The 19,002-nt window shown below is 38.9% G+C and overlaps 1 protein-coding gene across 10 annotated transcripts in view; it reads left to right on the forward strand.

The window, feature by feature from the left end:
• Positions 1-19,002, forward strand: part of NRF1 (nuclear respiratory factor 1) — a 136,171-nt gene that overhangs the window by 67,429 nt on the left and 49,740 nt on the right. For all 10 annotated transcript variants that reach the window (XM_079932660.1, XM_079932659.1, XM_079932666.1 and 7 more), the window contains exons 5-7: positions 4,773-4,913; positions 17,091-17,249; positions 18,269-18,466. In XM_079932660.1, the coding sequence (XP_079788786.1) occupies positions 4,773-4,913; positions 17,091-17,249; positions 18,269-18,466 (498 nt within the window). The remainder of the gene's footprint in view (positions 1-4,772; positions 4,914-17,090; positions 17,250-18,268; positions 18,467-19,002) is intronic.

A 19,002-nucleotide genomic window follows, 5' to 3' on the forward strand; every position in this document is an offset into this window, starting at 1 on the left:
TTACAGAGAACTGGCATGAAAGGCATTGGCAAATGGTAGATTTTAAAGTTGCTGTGCCCTAAGGACATTGTCTTGGTGGCTTACTGCCTTATCACATACTTTTATGAGCTTTGTAGAATAGGCCTAGAAAAATTTTATTGAGGGACAGAGAGAATTTCCATCTTTTTTCAGAAGAACCATGGGAGTTTCTGAAGGTGGAGCTCTTTCCTCAGAGTCAATAATCCATAGCATTTAGATGGGGTTACTCTGGGTATGACTAACCAGTTCTAAGGTACAGATATTAGTCACAGTCACAGAAGCAAGAGGTAGCTCTGGGGTTATCACCAGCTTCTTTGAAGTCATCCTTCTGCCTTTGTTTGATTCCACCTTTCCAATACTCTCATGATTTCTTCTAAGTCATTCACTTATTTAGATAGGTTTTTAAAAAATGGCTTCAAGTTACATGAAATGTGGAAGCATATTTAAAAAGTAGTAAAGGAAAAGCCATATTGTTTGTTTATTAACTTATTCAACAAATAACTAACACTGTTAGATACAAAGTACGAGATAAGGATTCCATCCATCTAAGTCCTTTGAGGTTTCAAGGTTCAAAAGTAGGGATCCAGGGGGCAAGGGGAAAACTTGAGATCTGGACTGAGGCAGGAGAGGGAAGAGGCTGACATTGGGACTGAAGAGAGAACAGAATGAAGCCAACAGATTTCTTGGGCCACAGCTTGTGGCCTGGCTCTGTGCCAGGCATGCTTCAGGATCACAGGTCTGAAGGCAGCTTTGCACTTGAGCATCTCTTTGTTATATACCTCAGATGACAATGTATTTTTAATCTCAGAGGGGCTCATAGGTAAAAAATATTAAAAATCTATTTTGAGACCTTCCTGAAGATTCCTCTTTTATCCAGAAAAGCTTTGAGTATGCAAAATAATTATATCTTGTCTGGGACTGTTTTTGCAACCTCACTAAAGGCCCATTGACCTTACGGTTGTAGCAGCCAATTCCTAAATCCTCAACAAGCGCGTTCTGTGCCCAGAACTCTAATGGCTCCTGTAAACACCCCAAACGCTCTCATCTCTGTTAATTATGAGGATGTTTGTTAATGTATTATCTGTACATGTCTGAATATGTGAAATGTTTCATAATATATATTTTAAAAATAAACAAAAGGCCTGGTTCCTGTGCTCAGTGATTTCATAACACTAGTTGTGTACAGTGTAGCCTGGAAATAACATGTAAGTGACACATGATTATTTGAATCTGTAGACGTTTAAAGGAGTAAGATAATTATGGCAAGAACACTTGGGAAGTTTTCTCAGAGAAAGTGGAAGTTGAGTTGGGCCTTGAAAGGTGGATAATATTTGGATAAGAAGCAGAATTAGTTGAGTTGGGCCTTGAAAGATGGATAATATTTGGATAAGAAGCAGAATTAAATACCCAGAGACAAAAGAACTTGCTAGATGCAGAAGTTAGTGAGGAGGATGGCCAGCTAAAGAGGGAGGATGGTGAGCAAAGCTGCCCAGTAGGACTCTGGGTTATGTGCTGGGAACTCAGGAGGGTGCTATTCACATAGTTCTCAGAGCTGGGCATGCACAGCTGTACGTGGTGGCCCTGGTGGAGAGTATTGGGAAAGTAGGGAATGATCAGAACAGTTGAAATGCAAGACTGAGAAGTTTGGACTTCATCCTATAAGAAGTGGGGAACTGTAGGAGTATTTTTGAGAAAAAAGATAAATGATAGTGAAGTGGCTGAACATATAGGCTTTGAAGCTATGTAAAAATTAGTTTGATTTTCTGCTATATTCCTATATACTAGCTATATAATTTGGGGAAGTTACTTAAGCCTGAATTTTCTTATCTGCAAAATGGATATAATGGTAGTTTCTTTATAGAATTATGTGAGAATTAATTGAATAATGTATGCAGTGCATGACACATAGCAAGTGTTCAGTAAATGGTATTTGATTATAATTTATCAGTGTTTCAGAAATTTTAAATGGCAGCAGTATAGAGGATGAATTGGGGGAGGAGAGATTGGTAGGCAGACCGCTGATTTTGTTTTTAAGTGGATTTTAACTTTAATTGTGAAACAAGTTAGTTGACAGCGACATTGGTGTGAAGTGACAAAGGCTTTAGCTGTGGTTTTTGGAATAGAAGGTGGAAGTTGGAAAACAAACAAACCTGTATTTCATCATATCTCTGATACCATCAATTATAAGATGCACCATTATTTATGTAGCACCAAAAAAAGAAAAAATGACAAACTCTGACACAATGCTTATTATCACTTAGAATTTTTATTTTATACTTATTGAAAGAGTTCTTTCAGGCTTACTTAGATACAGATTTTAATCATACTGCTTTTGTAAATACATAAAAAGGAAAATGTAAGTGAAATAAATTTCCTATTTCTAAATTTTTTTTTAGCTATTCCTGAAACTTTTTCACACTCACAGTCCAATTCTTCTGGATTACTTCTTGTTTCAGAGTCATCATTGTATGTGTGGTTTCATGTAATATTGTCCTCTGTGCCATCAAGAGCATGGATGGTGCTTCATTTCTTTAAAAAGAGCTCTACTGTTGTCTCTGAGACTTTTTCCACGCTGCGACAAGTTTGATGCTGGTGCTTTTTGGTCTTACCAGAAGGATCACTGGGGAAGTTATCAGACAACAGCCAAGACTCACATTCCTTTCTGAAATGGTGCTAAATGGTTTGTTGATTTTAAAGGCCAGGGGTTACAGTCATGCCTCCAGGGATAACAGCCATGTTCACATATGTGCAGTCAGTGACTGCTATGCCCCATAACACCTGGTCTACAGCAATTTTAACATGTATTCCAATTTCAGAGGAATGATAAATGTGGTGGTGGTGGGGTTCATCTCAGGATTGATAGATGAGGTAGAATTGAAGCCCTAGCTTTTTAATTCTGGGAAAGTTAGTTAACTTTACTAAGCAGACTTAGGAATATTGTGTTCACACCTGAATTTGTAAATTACTCTGAGGGATGCTTTACCAGCTTCTTCTTTTTTTTTTTTTTTAATCAAGATTTTTTTAAGGAATTATATAGCACGGGTAAGTTTAGCAAAATGCCTGGATCTGAATTCCTAGAATTCTGCTGACCCATACAAATGGCTGAAATTGTTTCAAACTAGCTAATAATGTAATAATAGTAATAATCTAATGATTTTTTGTTTTTGAATGCCAGGTGTTTCTGCACAATGAAATTTACCCTTATATTATTTTCATTCACTCCTACTATGGGAATACATACTAATATAATGATTTAACCTGATACAGTAAAGTTCAAAGACCATAAACTAGGCTTACTCAGTTTTTCTGTGAGTTGGTAGTGTAAAAACTCTACTTAGGATATAGAAACCTAGAAATCAGAAAATATGTATCCTTAAAGATGCCATGACAACACAGCTGTTTAGTTACAATAAATATATCAGCAGTAATTTTTGAAACTTTCTCTTTTATTGGAAACCAGGATAAAACTGAATCTCTAGAGATAATAATGATTCTACATGTTTGCACTATTTTTCTTTCATCACTTTTATTGTTGATCTATTAGGAAAACTCTGTAAAAGTTGTACATCATAGCCAACAATAATTTTTACTTTTCCATATGCTTGAGGTTGAGTATGGGAATCTTTCTCTTTTAATCTTCATAGTGAGATATTTATAAGGAAGTGTGTGGTGATTGGAGTTCAGTCCACTTAGCAGAAAACCCAGGACTCAGACATTGTCATAACTTCTGGGTAAACCTCATTTTCTCTTACTCTTTTTTTTCCTAAGATAATGGCCTGAGCCCTGAAAGCAAGTTAATTTTCTATCCCATCTTGTCACATTTCTATAATTCCATGGCTTCTTTGTTATCCCCAAAGGTATCCTCATCCCCCTTGTGTATTCTTGTAAGTGAATGAACCCATTATTGGTGGTGGTAGGATCCAGTGTCTGCCTGCCATTTCTGCTCATGATAGAAGAATGTGTACATGTACAATGTGCTGCTGTTAAGTTCTGTTTTTTGAGAGACCTTTCACTGGCAGTGGAAGGAATGGAGTCAGTAACAGTATCTGCTTCAGACCTGGGCTTGTCAGAGTTACAGACGCATCATGGGTTTGAAGTTCACCTCTGTCACCAGGGAGTACCAGAAAGGAGGAGGACTTGACCTGTGGTGCTCTCTCTGGCCCTGGGCCTTACTGATAGTGACACCTATGACACCCAGCTAGTTTTTTTTCTCTGATGCCTTTCAGTGCAGCCTCTTGTACACTTGAATCTCCTATTTGTTTGGTAGTCTAGCTTTGTAGGAAAGTAACGGCATAGGAAAGTTTCAAATAAGTTTCTTAGACTTTCAGAGACATAAGTCCTCAGTGATCTTGAAAATGATTTTGGTAATTAACTGCCACAGCTAGGTTTTATCAAATGGCCTGGGAAATGCAGAATAATGAATGCCATTCCTGTTAGATCTGGAACAGGTATTGGGGCCAGCATTTACGGAGAAAAGGTGATTTTAACTGAGGAGCAGTATTTCTGTAAAAGATTTTTCCTCTGGCTTCTTTCTACAATTGTTACCTGTAATTTCATCATCTTTTCATTTAATTCTGTACAATGTGATGTCTTTGGGACCAGCGGGTATTTTTATCTGCTAGCTGTGGACGTGTTTGTTCTTAGGGCTCTGCAATGGCTGAGGGAGGCCCACCCCACCCACTCTCTGGTTGCTTGGCACCAGCCCTCCCTGGTTGTTGGGCATCTTGTTTACTTCTGCCCTTAATTCCCTGCAGGTCCGTAAGTACAAGAGCATGATCCTGGAAGACCTGGAGTCTGCCCTGGCAGAGCACGCCCCTGCGCCACAGGAGGTTAACTCAGAGCTGCCGCCTCTCACCATCGATGGAATTCCAGTCTCTGTGGACAAAATGACTCAGGTAAGGGGCAGGGAATGAGGTGGCACAGGTGTGGGCGGGCCTCAGATCACTTTTTTTAGTTTTGTCCTCAGTGATATACCACCAGAGTGAGACACAGGCTGGAGTCTGATAGTGAAACAGTAGCAGCCTTGGAAAAGAAAATGTAATGCCAGGAGAATGCTCCAGCCGAGGGCATGGATATGGTCTTCTACTTCTGTTGGCAGTTTTTTCCTTTCACTAGGGCCCTTGGGTTAGATAAAGAAACTTTTAGCTGGAGTTGGTTTGGACAGGAGACTGTCAGGACTTTGATGAATCACAATCAGGGGGACAAGTAAACTTTCAGTCTCTTTTGGGCTGAGCTGCTCCTCTTTCCATATAACTTCTGAATACCACCACACTATTGCCAAGTAAGGCTTGCAGCTCCAGGGAATAAGAATGGAAAACTCAGAAGGACACCCTCCTGAGTCATTGCTTTCCTCCTCTCCCTTTGAGAGGGGAGTCAAAATGTACTCAGCCTGATAAATCAACATACCTCAGGGATTTTGCTGAGACTGTCCCTTATAAGTTTTTTAACTTTAAAAGTGATAGCTTGATCGAGATCAAATGCCTTTTTTATGACATCTTTCTACCTTATTTCTTTATTACTACTTCTAGCTTTAAATTCAGTTGTGAGTTTTCTTTCCTTATCTTGTTCAGACTTCCAGCAGCATTTAACATAGTTGATTACTCCTTCCTTCTAAAAATACTTTCTTCTCTTGGTTTCTGTACCCCACCCTCTCCTGAATACCCTCCTGCCTCACCGGGCGCTCCCTCTCAGCTCTGTGCTGGCTCCTCTTCCTCTTCTCACCTGATCAATATTGGCAAGTCCCAGGGCTCTATCTGTTTTTCTCCAAGTAATCTCATCCTGTCCTGTGAGCTTTATATCCCATCTGTATGCTATCTGTACCCCGGCTTATACCACTGTTAGATCTCCAGTACCTAACATGCCTGAAACAGAACCTTTGACTGCCCCCACTCTCCACTCCAAATGTGTTCCTCCCCTGGTATTCCTCATATCAGCTGATGGCACTACGGTCCATCGGGTTGCTCAAGTCCCAGCATAGGAGTCATCCTTGGTTTTGCCCTCACTCCCCCACAAACCTCATCTAATTCATTAGCAAGTCATGTCATTTCATGTCTGAAATGTATTCTGAATCTGACCATTCTTCTCAGTTCCCATCACCACCCTTGCCCAAGCCTTTAGCATCTCATGCATGGACTGTTTCCAGTGATCAGTTCTATTGATCTCCTTTCTACTGCAGTCCACGCTCTACAGAGCCACCAGAGATTTTTTAAAAAACTTAAATCAGGTAATATCACCCTCTTGTTTAAGCCCTTTAATGGCTTTCCACTATTCCTAGAATCAAATTAGACTCTGCCATGGCCTCTGAGACCCTATATTAACCTGGCCTCTTCCAACCTCATTTCTCATTCTCCCCCTCAGTCACTGTGCTCTGGCCACACTCACCCTCTTTCTTCCTGTCAAATACCCCAAGCTCTTTCTTTTACTTTTTCTATTTCCTCTGCCTGAAACATTGTTTTCCCAACTCATTGCATGATTGACCTTATCTTATTCAAAGTCTAACTCAGATATCACCTCCTGAGACAAGCCTTTCTTGATTATCCCATCTAATGAAGCTTTCTCCTCACCACCAAGTTACAGCCTAATACATCCCCTATTTTGTTGTCTTTGTAACACTTACCACTACTTGAAATTATCTTATTTGTTAACATTTATACTTCTGTGTGGTCTGTCTCTTCAGCTAGAATTGAGAGCAAGGGCTTAGTTCTGTTCTTCACTGCTGTCCAGTACAGCTGCCTGGCACCAGATAATATCTGTATTCTAAATGCAGTTGGCCCTCCCTCCATATCCGTGGGTTCTGCATCTGTGGATTCAACTAGCCTCGGATTAAAAATATTGGGGGGGAAATATTGCAGAAAGTTCCAAAAAGCAAAACTTGAATTTGCAGTGCTGCACCTATTTACATAGCTTGTACATTGTATTAGGTATCTTGGTAATATAGAGATGCTGTAAAGTGTATGGGAGGATGTGTGTAGGCTGTGTGCAAATACCGTGCCATTTTATATAAGGGACTTGAGCATCCTCGGATTTTGCTATCTGTGGTGGGGTCCTGGAACCAATCCCCCGCAGATACCTAGGGGTGACTGTAGTACTCAGTCAATATCTGTTCAGTAAATGACCTAAGAGGCAGAGCAGAAATGAATCCAGGGCGTGGGTAACTGGGTCACAAGTCTCCTGAGTGGGTGTTCACTCACTGCAGACATTGATGCTGCAGCTCAGGAGATGGTGCTTTATTTTTACCTAAGTCTGAACTAACAACTTGGTTTGAAGTAATGCAGTATTTTAGAAATATAATGCTGAATTGTAATCTTTTGATTGTTGGATTCACAGATCTTTCTGTGGACACTTGAAGTATCTGGATAATGGTTCCGAAGGAAAGCGTTATCCAAACTTTTTTCCTGTCATTTCATACCTGCTGTTATTCTATCCCTAGGACCATTCTGACTGGTTAAAGAAAACATAAAGTGAATCTTATCTGATTAATGTACAGAATCTACTCCGTATCTCAGATAGAAAGTACATCTAAAGCTAACTAAGCTTCTCATTAAGAAGCTTACTTAATCAGAAGTAAGGAGTCATCATTAAGGAGAAGGAGTACACTATGTTTAGGTAAACTCCTCTCCTGCGATGGGCATGTTTTGCTTCTTTGTCAACATTTGGTGTGTTAGGTTGAAATAATCTGAGGTTTTTATTATATTAAATCATGGCTACTGATAATTAGGAAAATTTGGGGATGGTCACAGAAGTCAGAGCAAACAGTTTAATTTCACATTGGAGGTAAAACATTTAAAACTGTTGTTTTCCATTTTTATGAAATATGCACTCAGTAGAGCTTGGTGCAGTGGTACATCCAAGGGAAGCTGATACTAAGTCATGAGTCGGTCTCAGAGGTACTTTGTTGGATGCATCTTGTTGGATGCATCTTCTTTATTGTTGTACATTCCCTCCTTACCCGTCTCACCACAGATGACGAGTAAAAAATAACGCATAACAAATAAAACAAACATGGTGAGGAGGAGTGAGCAGGGTGATGAAGAACCCAGCTTCCAGCTGAACAGGAATTTCTGAGGAGTCGGATCCTGCGGTTCCTCCCCCCACAACCCTTTTTTTTTTTTAAATTGTGTTTTATTTTGTTTTCCTTAAATATTTGCTTTCTTCTTAATGTTAGCAAAACACCTTTTTTTTTTTTTAACTTATTGATCCTAAAGCCTTTCACTATTAATGGTAGTAAAAGCAGGGTTCTATTTCAAACCAAACCTAGATAGGCAAGGTTATGGGAATATAACGCATCATCAATAGAATATACATTGGTACAATTTTTCCAGAGGGCAGGTTGGCAAAATTTTAAATGTGCATGTCATGCCCTCCAAGTAAGCAAAGATGTATGCTCATGGCATTGTTTACAGTAGGAAAGTCTGAGAACAGTGTGATTGAATAAATTATAATAGTGGTGTTTAGAATTTACATGGAAAGAAGAGCAGTTTAGCCCAAAAAAGAGACTATTAGTGACTGTGCAGTGAAATATTAGACACTAAAAATGATGATTTGCTCTCTGTTGCAGTAGAATAATACTGTGGTATATTAAATTAAAAACTAGTTATAAAATAGCATTTCTTATGTACTCTAATTTGAGGGGTTTAGGGTTTTATTTTTGTTTGTTTTCTTCTACTTGGGGCGGGGACGGCTAGATTCCCACCCCCCCCAGGGAATACAAGATTGAGTTAATTGATCTCATTTGTTTAAAACATGCACACGAAACTTGCCTGTATGTGTGTGAGTGTGTGTGAAACTTTAGATGGATATACACCAATATATTAACAGTGATTATATATGTGTGGTGGCATTATGGGTGATTTTCAGTGTTTTGTCTAATAAGCATGAATTTCTTTTATAACCATAGAAACCCCAAATTGAATTTTTTAAAGTGTAAGTTTGTTGATGTTTCTGCTTTGTTTTGTCCAATGATTTTTTAATGTTCCAGTGAAGATGTCAACTCTTTTCTCTCTCTCTCTCTCTCTCTCTCTCTCTCTCTTATTTTTCTCTTCTGTAGCTACTGTGTATTGGAAGGCACAACACTAAGTTCTTTACGGGAGTATCTCATTTAAACCTTGCTCTCCAGTGAGAGAGAGAGAGAGAGAGAGAGAGAGAGAGAGTGTGTGTGTGTGTGTGTGTGTGTGTAATTTCTATTATAGTCAAGGAAGAAGAGCTCAGATATGGTCTGTAGCAATAAAGGACAACGTAAGTTTAAGTGGACACCAGTTCTAGAGTTGAAACCATATGGATAATTCATGACTTCCTTGAAGTGATAAAATTCCAGAATTATAAAAGTGCACTGGAATAGAGATGGACTTTGGGTTAACCAGACAGCTCTATTAATCATCTTATCTGCACTGAATGCTATGGAGATAACTAATGTTTATATTGATGACCCTAATTTACAAGTATAATTCCATATACAATCCTAAGATGAGTTGTGAATCATCCAAAGAGAGTAAATTATATTCAATATTGTTCTAAAGTTATGTGTCCCATTATTTTAATTCTTTACAAATTAGGAAGTTAGCTGGAAGATCTAGTCTTTAAATCCCCGTTCTACTACATAGTAGCCTTGGTTCTCAGTTTCATCTTATGAAAGTGAGAATAATACCTGCCCTCCTACCTTATGGAGTTGGAGGAAGAAAAAATGAGATGTTATATTGGAAAGTACTTTGAAAACTAAGGAATTACACAAAGGTATTATTACTAATTATTAATACTAGTTATATACGTTACCTATATTAACTTTTGAATAATCTGAACATACCATTTCTCACCCATTTTTCACTTAGAGCAAGTTAATGAACCTAGATTTTTTTTTTTTTTTTTTTGCTCAGCAGTGAAGTGGCCAATACAGGTCATAATGTATTAAAAAACTGAGGCATAAAGAGAGGAAGCAGCCTATGAAGCAAGCTAGTGACAAACAAATAGAACTTAGGGTGGAGTCCATATTGGCAGTGCTTTCTTCTGCCTCTCTCTCTCCTCCTGCCCCCATTACTGTCTCTCCCTCTTTTTTTCAATGAAACTATACTGCCATCATCGCTCAGACTGAGTATCTCTGGTAATCTACACTGGACAGTTAACTGTTGTAAAAGAATTTCTTGACTTGCTCCTATGCAACTATACTTGCTCCTTGCAACTATCAAAATTGTCTTCTGCAACAGGTTGAAGTTACATATAACATAGTATCTTAAATTCTGTGTGAGCTGAATGTCCTGATTCTTTCAGGAAGCGGCTCTGTAGTTGTGGTTTTTGTTGTGTTTTGCTTGTTGGTTTTGATAAAAGTGTAATTCTATACGAGTAAATAAAATGTTTACCTGAAAAGCTTCTGTTTTTACTATTATAAATATATCTTGATTCTGAGAAAGCCTTTTCTGGTGTATGTGGTAAAAAACACATAGCTCTGCAATATTTTTAGTGAAAAAATGAAAACTTGAATTTCTAGGCACCTTTAAGAATAGTGGCTAGGGGCTAGAGCTTATCCCATTTCTGTCTGCCTCTTTTGTGTAAGAATTGAAGGAGGTTGAGAAAAGGCTTAGGAGAAGAAATCATTAATATGGTATAGATTCTGCAATCGCATTTACAATGAAATAATGAAGTCATCTTTTTCAGAGATTTTGAAAGCCAGGTCAGCAAAATTTTCTTGGATACTTCAGACCAGAGACCAGAGGATGGGCTAAATTGTGCTTCTCAAACTTCAGTATGCATAGGAATCACCTGAGAGTCTTGTTTGTTTAAATGCAGATTGTGAATCAGTAGGACTGGAGTGGGACCTGAGATTCTGCCTTCTAACTTCTAGGTGATGCCAATGCTGCTGACTCACAGACTACACTTTTTTGTTTTTTTTTTCACCTCTCTATTGGAGTATAATTGCTTTACAGTGGTGTGTTAGTTTCTGCTTTATAACAAAGTGAATCAGCTGTGCATATACGTATATCCCCATATCTCCTCCCTCTTGCGTCTCCCTCCCACCCTCCCTATCCCACCCCTCTAGGTGGTCACAAAGCACCGAGCTGATCTCCCTGTGCTATGCGGCTGCTTCCCACTAGCTATCTGTTTTACATTTGGTAGTGTATATAAGTCCATGCCACTCTCTCACTTCGTCCCAGTTTACCCTTCCCCCTCCCCGTGTCCTCAAGTCCATTCTCTACGACAGACTACATTTTGAGTTAAAGGACTTGTATTGTTTCTTATAGAGTCTTTAAGCAATAATTATGATTTTGCTAGTGGAAAATCAGTTATGTTCTTTACCACATTTGAGTCCTATGGGAGTCTCTTGTTCTTGGGAGGTTGTTAATCTTTTTGGACTTTGTATTAGAAGAGATCCAGGCAAAGAATATAATTATAGAAAAAATATCTCTGGAAAGACCAGTCCAGTATTACTGGTTAAAATCCACTCCTTTTCCCCCTCTCCCTTTCCTCTCCTACCTTGAACTTATTGCCCTCCTGTTACTCTCACTGGGGCAATCTTCGTTGCTTTAATATTCCCTTGGAGTGATGATGCAACAGGATAGAAATTCTTTACAAGTTTTCAGGGGAAACCTTCAGAAGCACTCAACACAGCGACTGTTTCTTTGAAAGAAATTATTCACAGGGATTGACATGTTTTACTTAGAAAACATTCATCAGTTATCAGTTTAGGTTTTTTGAGTATTGTTTTGTTTTGAAAAAGCATAGATCTGGCCTCTTCTACCTAAAGAGTAGAAAATTATGCTAAATGAAATATACCAAACACAAGGGACAAATATTTTGTGATTCCACTTACATGAGGTATCTAGAATGAGCAAATTCATAAAGACAAAGTAGAATAGATGTTACCAGCGGTTGGGGGAAGTAGAAATGGGGAATTATTGTTTAATAGGTACAGAGTTTTTGTTTGATGATGAATTCGTTCTGGAAATAGTGGTGTTGGTTGTACAACATTGTGAGTGTACTTAGTGCCACTGAATTGTACATTGTAGAATGGTAAATTTCATGGTATGTATATTTTACTACAATTAAAAAAATTTTTTTTAAAGAAGAAGGGCTGGATAAAAAGTATTTAAATTAGTTCAGTGGTCCTTAAACTGGCTGCACAGTAGAACCACCTGGGGAACTTAAAATCCTAGTGCCCAGGCCACACTCCAGACCAATTAAGTCAGAATCTTTGGGGATGAGATGTAGGCTTCTGCAGTGTTTAAACTCCCCGGGCAATTCCAGTGTGCAGCCAACTTTGAGAACCACTGTTGTAGATCACAGTTCCCAGCTGTTTCTCCTACTGTTGTGTCAGAATCTATGTGCAGAGTAGGCTTTTCTTACTGTCTGAAATGATCAAAAAAGGTTGATGTATATGATGCCACTCCACATTTTGTAAATTTTAGGTAAGCAGGATGAGATTAAGGGAATATGATAGAACGCAGCATATTTTGAGAGTAAAATAATTGAGGGGTATATTCAGGAATACCAAGAGCAGGGAGCACGCATATAAATTCCATATTCAGGACAGAACTAGATTAGGGAAAAGTAGTTGCATATTATATGACAGAATAGCTAGAACAGATTAATATTTCTTTCAAATTAATAAGAAAATTAGAAAAATAAGCAAAGCATTACGAACAGTTGTAAAAAGGAAAAATAGTCAGTAAACGTAAAAAGAGTCTCAGCCTCACTAGTAATGAAAATTAAATCATTTCCCTAACATCCGATGAGCCAAAATAAGAAAGCAGGGTAATTAAAAAATGTGAAGGCGACCCCTGGGGCTGCACGTGAACCCCCAGGCGCCCTGTGGCCTCGAGGCAGCTGGCAGGCAGGGGTCAGGACCTGCCCCAGCCTAGAGGCTGTGGACAATATACAGGTGACAGAGCTAGGCTCTCATTTCCTTTTGGAAGCAAAATGAAGGAAAAACATGAAAACAAATTAAAGATTTAAAGCTTTTTTTTTTTTTTAACGTGTGAAGGGAGGTTTTGAAATAATGGGTATTGTTCTGTACCATTGGTGGGAATAGGATCGACAAAGTCTTTTAGGAGGACAGTTAGGCAGTATCTATTAAAATGCATATACACTTTAACCAGCAATTCCACTTTTCTGCTACAGAAATACTCACAGGTGTGTTCAAAGAAGCATGTACAAGCACTGTAAACAACCTAAAAGTTTATCAATAGGAGAATGGTTAAATAAAATGGAAAAATCTATACTGTGGATACTAAGCAACTGTTTCTTTAAAAATGAGATTATTCTAGTTGTACTACTGTGAGAAGATCTCTATGGCAAAATGTTGAGTAGAAAAAGTGAGTTATACTAAAATATGTGAATACGTGTGTTTTCTTTCATCACATAAAACTGCCTTTCCAGCACGTATTTATGTAAATGCATAGAATTTGGCCTGTGCGAAAGGATGTTCATCAAATTGATGCCCCTGGACAGGTGACTAGATTGGGGAAGGGTAGATCAAAAAGAGAGCTTTGACTTTATCTGTGTTATTTAAATTTTTATACAAAAGAGTACAACTAGGATAAGGTAGCAGAAACTGACTAATCTGAGACTCCTTCAAAGAGAAGGTGGAATTTTAAGAGCATTTTGATTAATGGGAGGGAGACAGTGTAATGGGTAGATGGGGTATGGAGATAGAGAAGCAGAAGTGTTGGCTTGAGAGAGGAGTGTCTTCATTGGCTGTCCCTTGAATTCTCTAATTTTATCTTTCCTTCCAAACTTGTTCTTCCCATGTTTCTATGGGAATGTGTTTTATGGGAAGATGCGATTAAGAGAAACCAGTGTTTCTGCTAGCACTACTACCAAACATGGGGATATAGGATTGGTGTTTCTAGTAAGGAAAGCCACTTTCATTATCTCTATGAACAGAGGTCAGTGGTACAAATAATTACCAAAAGTGAGCAAAAAAATCATTTTGCTTTTATTTTCTAATGCCCTTTAAATATCCATTTGCGTATGATTGGGACTGTCAACCTGGAAGTTCATAATTTTAAATTACAGTTATGAAGCCACAGTCCGAAAATTCTTCACTTTTCCTCCCCTGCTCCATTGCTGTTTTCCTGTAGGGTATAGAAAACATCACCTTTCAATGTGGTTTGATTTTAGCTACCTTCTCTTTAAATCTGTTACATATTCTCTGATCTCTTCAGTAGATATGGAGTTGGCAAACATTTTGCTTTGAAAGGCCGTTTCTTGGTTACTGAACCTAAATGGACATCTGGAGCCTCAAAATTCCTCATCTCGGGTACATGCAGAGCAAAGAGAGAGGAAATGGGAGGAGAAGGGTACTTGGGAATATATAAGGATAATGCATTGTTGGACAGCAAAGTAACAAAATTTACAAGTGGAAAATTTCTAGCATAATAAGAAATATTGTTTCATTTTGGCCAGATTAAAACTTTCAGTTTTAGAAAATCTTTTTTTTAAACCATCTGTGATTTCCACATAATCTTTACTATTGATTGCCATTGGCATGAATTTAATATCTTTTTTCTTTGCTGAGTGTGCCCTGGAAGGAGTGGTATTTTCTACTCTCTGCTGGTTTGAGGTGGGCTTACTGACCACGCCGGGCACTTGAAGCCCATCTAGAGCCCTAAATTAGAATGAGAGGCCGGGAAAGCTTGTTGCAGCCCAATTAAAGGATAGCCGGAGAGGATAGGCTTTACCTTTGCTGATCCTGTTGATTGTCTCCCCTGCGGATTAAAGACAAACCTTCCTTAACAAGCGCATTGAGTAGCTTGGGTTTCCAAAACTCTCCAGGACCAGTAATTAATCCAACTGGTAATGAGAGCACAGTGCTGAATTCTGGAAAGGAATCATTTAACTCTTTCTATACTGGACAGCTCATTTACCCTTATTAATATCCCTTTATTAGCACTAGTTATTTGGGACAGTATGAAAATAGTCTGGTGGAAAATTGCTTCTTTCAGTGAAGTCACATTATCTTTGCACTTAAAAGCAAAGATTGTCCTTCATCTCTAAACTGTGCAGTCTTGAAAAGTTAACTTTTGTAGTAGAAAGAGCTTTTTGCCTCTTGTTTGATGTAGGGGCAAATTTTGTACAGTTGATAGTTAGTACTTTAAAAAGCTAAGATCTGACTCTGAATTAGAACTTATTAATTTCACTCTGGGCCCATTTTTTTAACTTAATGAGGTTTTTGCCTGTGGAAGTAACCTTTCCTTTGTGCTGCTTCCGTTTCTCCTGCCTCTCATATTAGCCTCTACTGTCTTCTTCCTGGGGCTTTGAAACATTTCCCATCCAGAAATTCTAGCACATAAAACATCTTTTAAAAACTTTCATTTTTTGTTAATTTAGAGATATTTGGCCTTCTTATTTCATTATCTCCTCACTCTGCTGGGCGTGGATATAAAGAACTCTCCTTTTGGAGGCTGGTAATGGGATTAAAAGAGAGAGGAAGACTTATAAAAGTCTGTGGTATGAGTTTATTTTGTTTATGCATCTGAGAAAGCTATTATTTCTTTATATGAAGAAATATAAATATTGTGTGTGAGGACTAAGCCTTTTCCTTCTCTATATAACTGAGGCTAGAAAAAGACACTCCCAGGAAGCCAGGATAAAGGGAAAAATGACTTTGAGATGCACTTTCTTAAAATAACTGAAGAAGTGACCTCATGAGCCAGCTGATAGCCTGGGTTCGCAAATGGATACATTTCTATTAGCCTGCTGCTTGATGCCACAGAGCCAAATATATAACGGAGTATATAATACCCTATCCTGCAGGCAGGAGACTGTCTGGGAGATGGGGGGTACTTAGATGGAGGTGAAATGGCAGGCTTGGGGCAAGAATTAACGATGTAAGTACAGTCAGCAAGAACTATCTTTATTAGGTAAACATTACTGATTTGGTTTCATGCTTCCCTGTTATGTACTAATTTCTGTCATCTTCTGGTAAAATAGTATTTAAATGAGAACACTTGATATTTAAATAGGCTCTTTAATACAAGTTTTGCTGTACTCATTATCTCATTAATACTTAAGTATTCCCATTTCTATTTTTTTTCTTTCTCTATTTTACGGCTACAAGCCCGTGTCCTTGCGTGTGACTCATGCTAAAATTGTCCTCTCCTTTTGGTCTTAAGAGGCACTATGAGTGTGTTCTTAGATGAAGGATGCTGCTTATCTCTGGTATGCTATAGACCACCAGGTTCAAAGGAAAGCAGTAGGTCTGAGGAGGAAGATTATAACTTGATAAACTGCTTCTCTTGCCAAAAATCATTGTCAGCAATTGAGAATATTCACAAAGTAGGCTCCCCTTCTCCCCCAGTATACACACACAGCGTGGTTACCATGCCAGGCGATAAAGAAAGGTAGTTGTTTCTGTGGTTTAACATCTGTCTGGTCTGGATTTGATTTGTAAAATAAATTTGAATGAAATTCATTAAGATCAACACATGCTTCATTATGTATATCTATATGTCAGACTCATAGACATTGGACTATCTTACTAGAAACTTTTTAGAAGAGTTTTAGGGTTATTTTCTCTTTTTATTAAGTAAAGCCCATTTATTTTCATATATTTTGTGACCAATCATGTTACCAAACTCTCATTGTTTATAGTAGTTTTTTCATTTTATTCTCTGGGGATTTCCAGATACACCGTCATACCATTTGCAAATAGTGGTGATTTTATCTGTTCGTCACCTCTTATTTCTCTCATCTAATTGTTCTGATTACTACCTCCAGAACAACATGTTGAAGACACGTTGACCTTGACACCATAAATGCATGGACGTTCTAGGAGGGAAATAAGCTATAGCATCAATAGTACCTTAGGGGGCGGAAATCAAACATGGGGACAGATATTCTTGATCTTATAGGAGCAAGTGTATGAAATACAGCTTAAGATGTACTTTACCAACATATGTATAATTCTCCATCACCCATGGAGCTATAGTGACCTATGAGAAACAGACGGTTCTCACAGTCACATTTTGGGGCTCTCCATAACCCTCCAGGAAGGCTGTCTTTTATAATCTTAGAATTTGTTGGGAGGCACAAACACATCCCAGACGTCTTTCATGACTACTGATGACCACACTCTTGTTTTCCAGGCCCAGCTTCGGGCGTTTATTCCAGAGATGCTGAAGTACTCCACAGGTCGGGGAAAACCAGGCTGGGGTAAAGAAAGCTGCAAGCCCATCTGGTGGCCTGAAGATATCCCATGGGCAAACGTTCGGAGCGATGTCCGCACAGAAGAGCAAAAGCAGAGGGTGAGGGTTCCTCTGGCCTGAGTTTCCTATTGCTTTTCCATTCTGAATCAACCACCTCATTTTTATTATTCTACTTCTTATGCTATAAAGTCTAAAAACATTTGTGTAATAGTCAAACCTATCCCCCAAAAGAGGTTTGATATTCTCTGATTTATAGCCTTTCCCATTCATCACTCCATCACTGTAAAGACTTGGGATGGCTCTGTGAATTTACACTTCTCTCTACATAGTTGCCTTTTGGAGCAGTTTTAATTTTATAAGGTGCTTGGAAAAACTAACGAAACTTGAAGTAAAAGGTATTAATCACTTTGAAGACTTGAAATGTCCTTATTTCTGATTAGCAAGCATCACTGTTGAAAATATAAATATAGAGAGATGTGAAGTTAGTGAAGTCTGCTGATAATGAAACTTATTTTAAAAAAGAAGAAAGACTAAACCAGGTGTCCTCCCTTACTTGTTCTGCATATTCATTTTTTTCAGTTAGCTTTAAAAATCTACTGAGGATCTCAAATAAAGGGACTTCCCTGGTGGTCCAGTGGTTAAGACTCCACACTCCCAATGCAGGGGGCCCGGGTTCGATCCCTGGTCAGGGAACTAGGTCCCTCATGCTGCAACTAAGAGCCCACATGCCACAACTGAAGATCCCACATGCTGCAACGAAGATCCCGTGTGCCACAACAGCAGACCTGGCACAACCAAATAAATAAATATTTTTTAAAATCTTAAATAAAATTCTTGACGAAAGAGTAACCTTCTTCTGTGAGAAGTTTAACAGTTGGCCTCAGGAAAACCCAAAAGTTAAACCCGACTTTGATCAGGAAGGAAACCAGTGTGAAATTGTTGGTACTTGGTGCTGAATTTCTTTATGTCCAAATCGGTCTGTGGGAAATAATCCTGAGAGAGTTACTCCATGCAAGTTTGGTTTGGTTTGATAAATAAGCAGCTGCTTATTCCACAGTAGAACTGAATAACCAACATTCTTTGTGACTTAATGTGCTTTTCTGGTCTTTTGATAACAGGTTTCATGGACCCAGGCACTACGGACCATAGTTAAAAACTGTTATAAACAGCATGGGCGGGAGGACCTTTTGTATGCTTTTGAAGATCAGCAAACACAAACACAGGCCACAACCACACACAGTATAGCCCATCTTGTACCATCACAGACTGTAGTCCAGACCTTTAGTAACCCTGATGGCACTGTCTCGCTTATCCAGGTGAGTAAACCTTCTGGTTACCAGATTGTGATTTCTGAGGCAGATCAGTGGGCACCTCACCTCAGACTGGAGAAAGTTGTCTTTTTTTTAAAAATTTATTTAATTTATTTATTTTTGGCTGCGTTGGGTCTTCATTGCTGTGTGCTGGCTTTCTGTAGTTGCAGCGAGTGGGGGCTACTCTTTGTTGTGCGTGGGCTTCTCATTGTGGTGGCTTCTCTTGTTGCGGAGCATGGGCTCTAGGCGCATGGGCTTCAGTAGTTGTGGCACGTGGGCTCAGTAGTTGTGGCTCGCATGCTCTAGAGTGCAGGCTCAGTAGTTGTGACACGTGGGCTCAGTAGTTGTGGCTCGCATGCTCTAGAGCTCAGGCTCAGTAGTTGTGGCACACGGACTTAGTTGCTCTGTGGCATATGGGATCTTCCCAGACCAGGTCTCAAACCCATGTCCCCTGCATTGGCAGGCGGATTCTTAACCACTGCGCCACCAGGGAAGCCCAAGAAAGTTGTCTTTATATAAATTCTTGTATTAATTTTATACAG

This window comes from Stenella coeruleoalba, assembly GCF_951394435.1.
Source record: "Stenella coeruleoalba genome assembly, chromosome: 9".
NCBI classification, from domain to species: domain Eukaryota; kingdom Metazoa; phylum Chordata; class Mammalia; order Artiodactyla; family Delphinidae; genus Stenella; species Stenella coeruleoalba.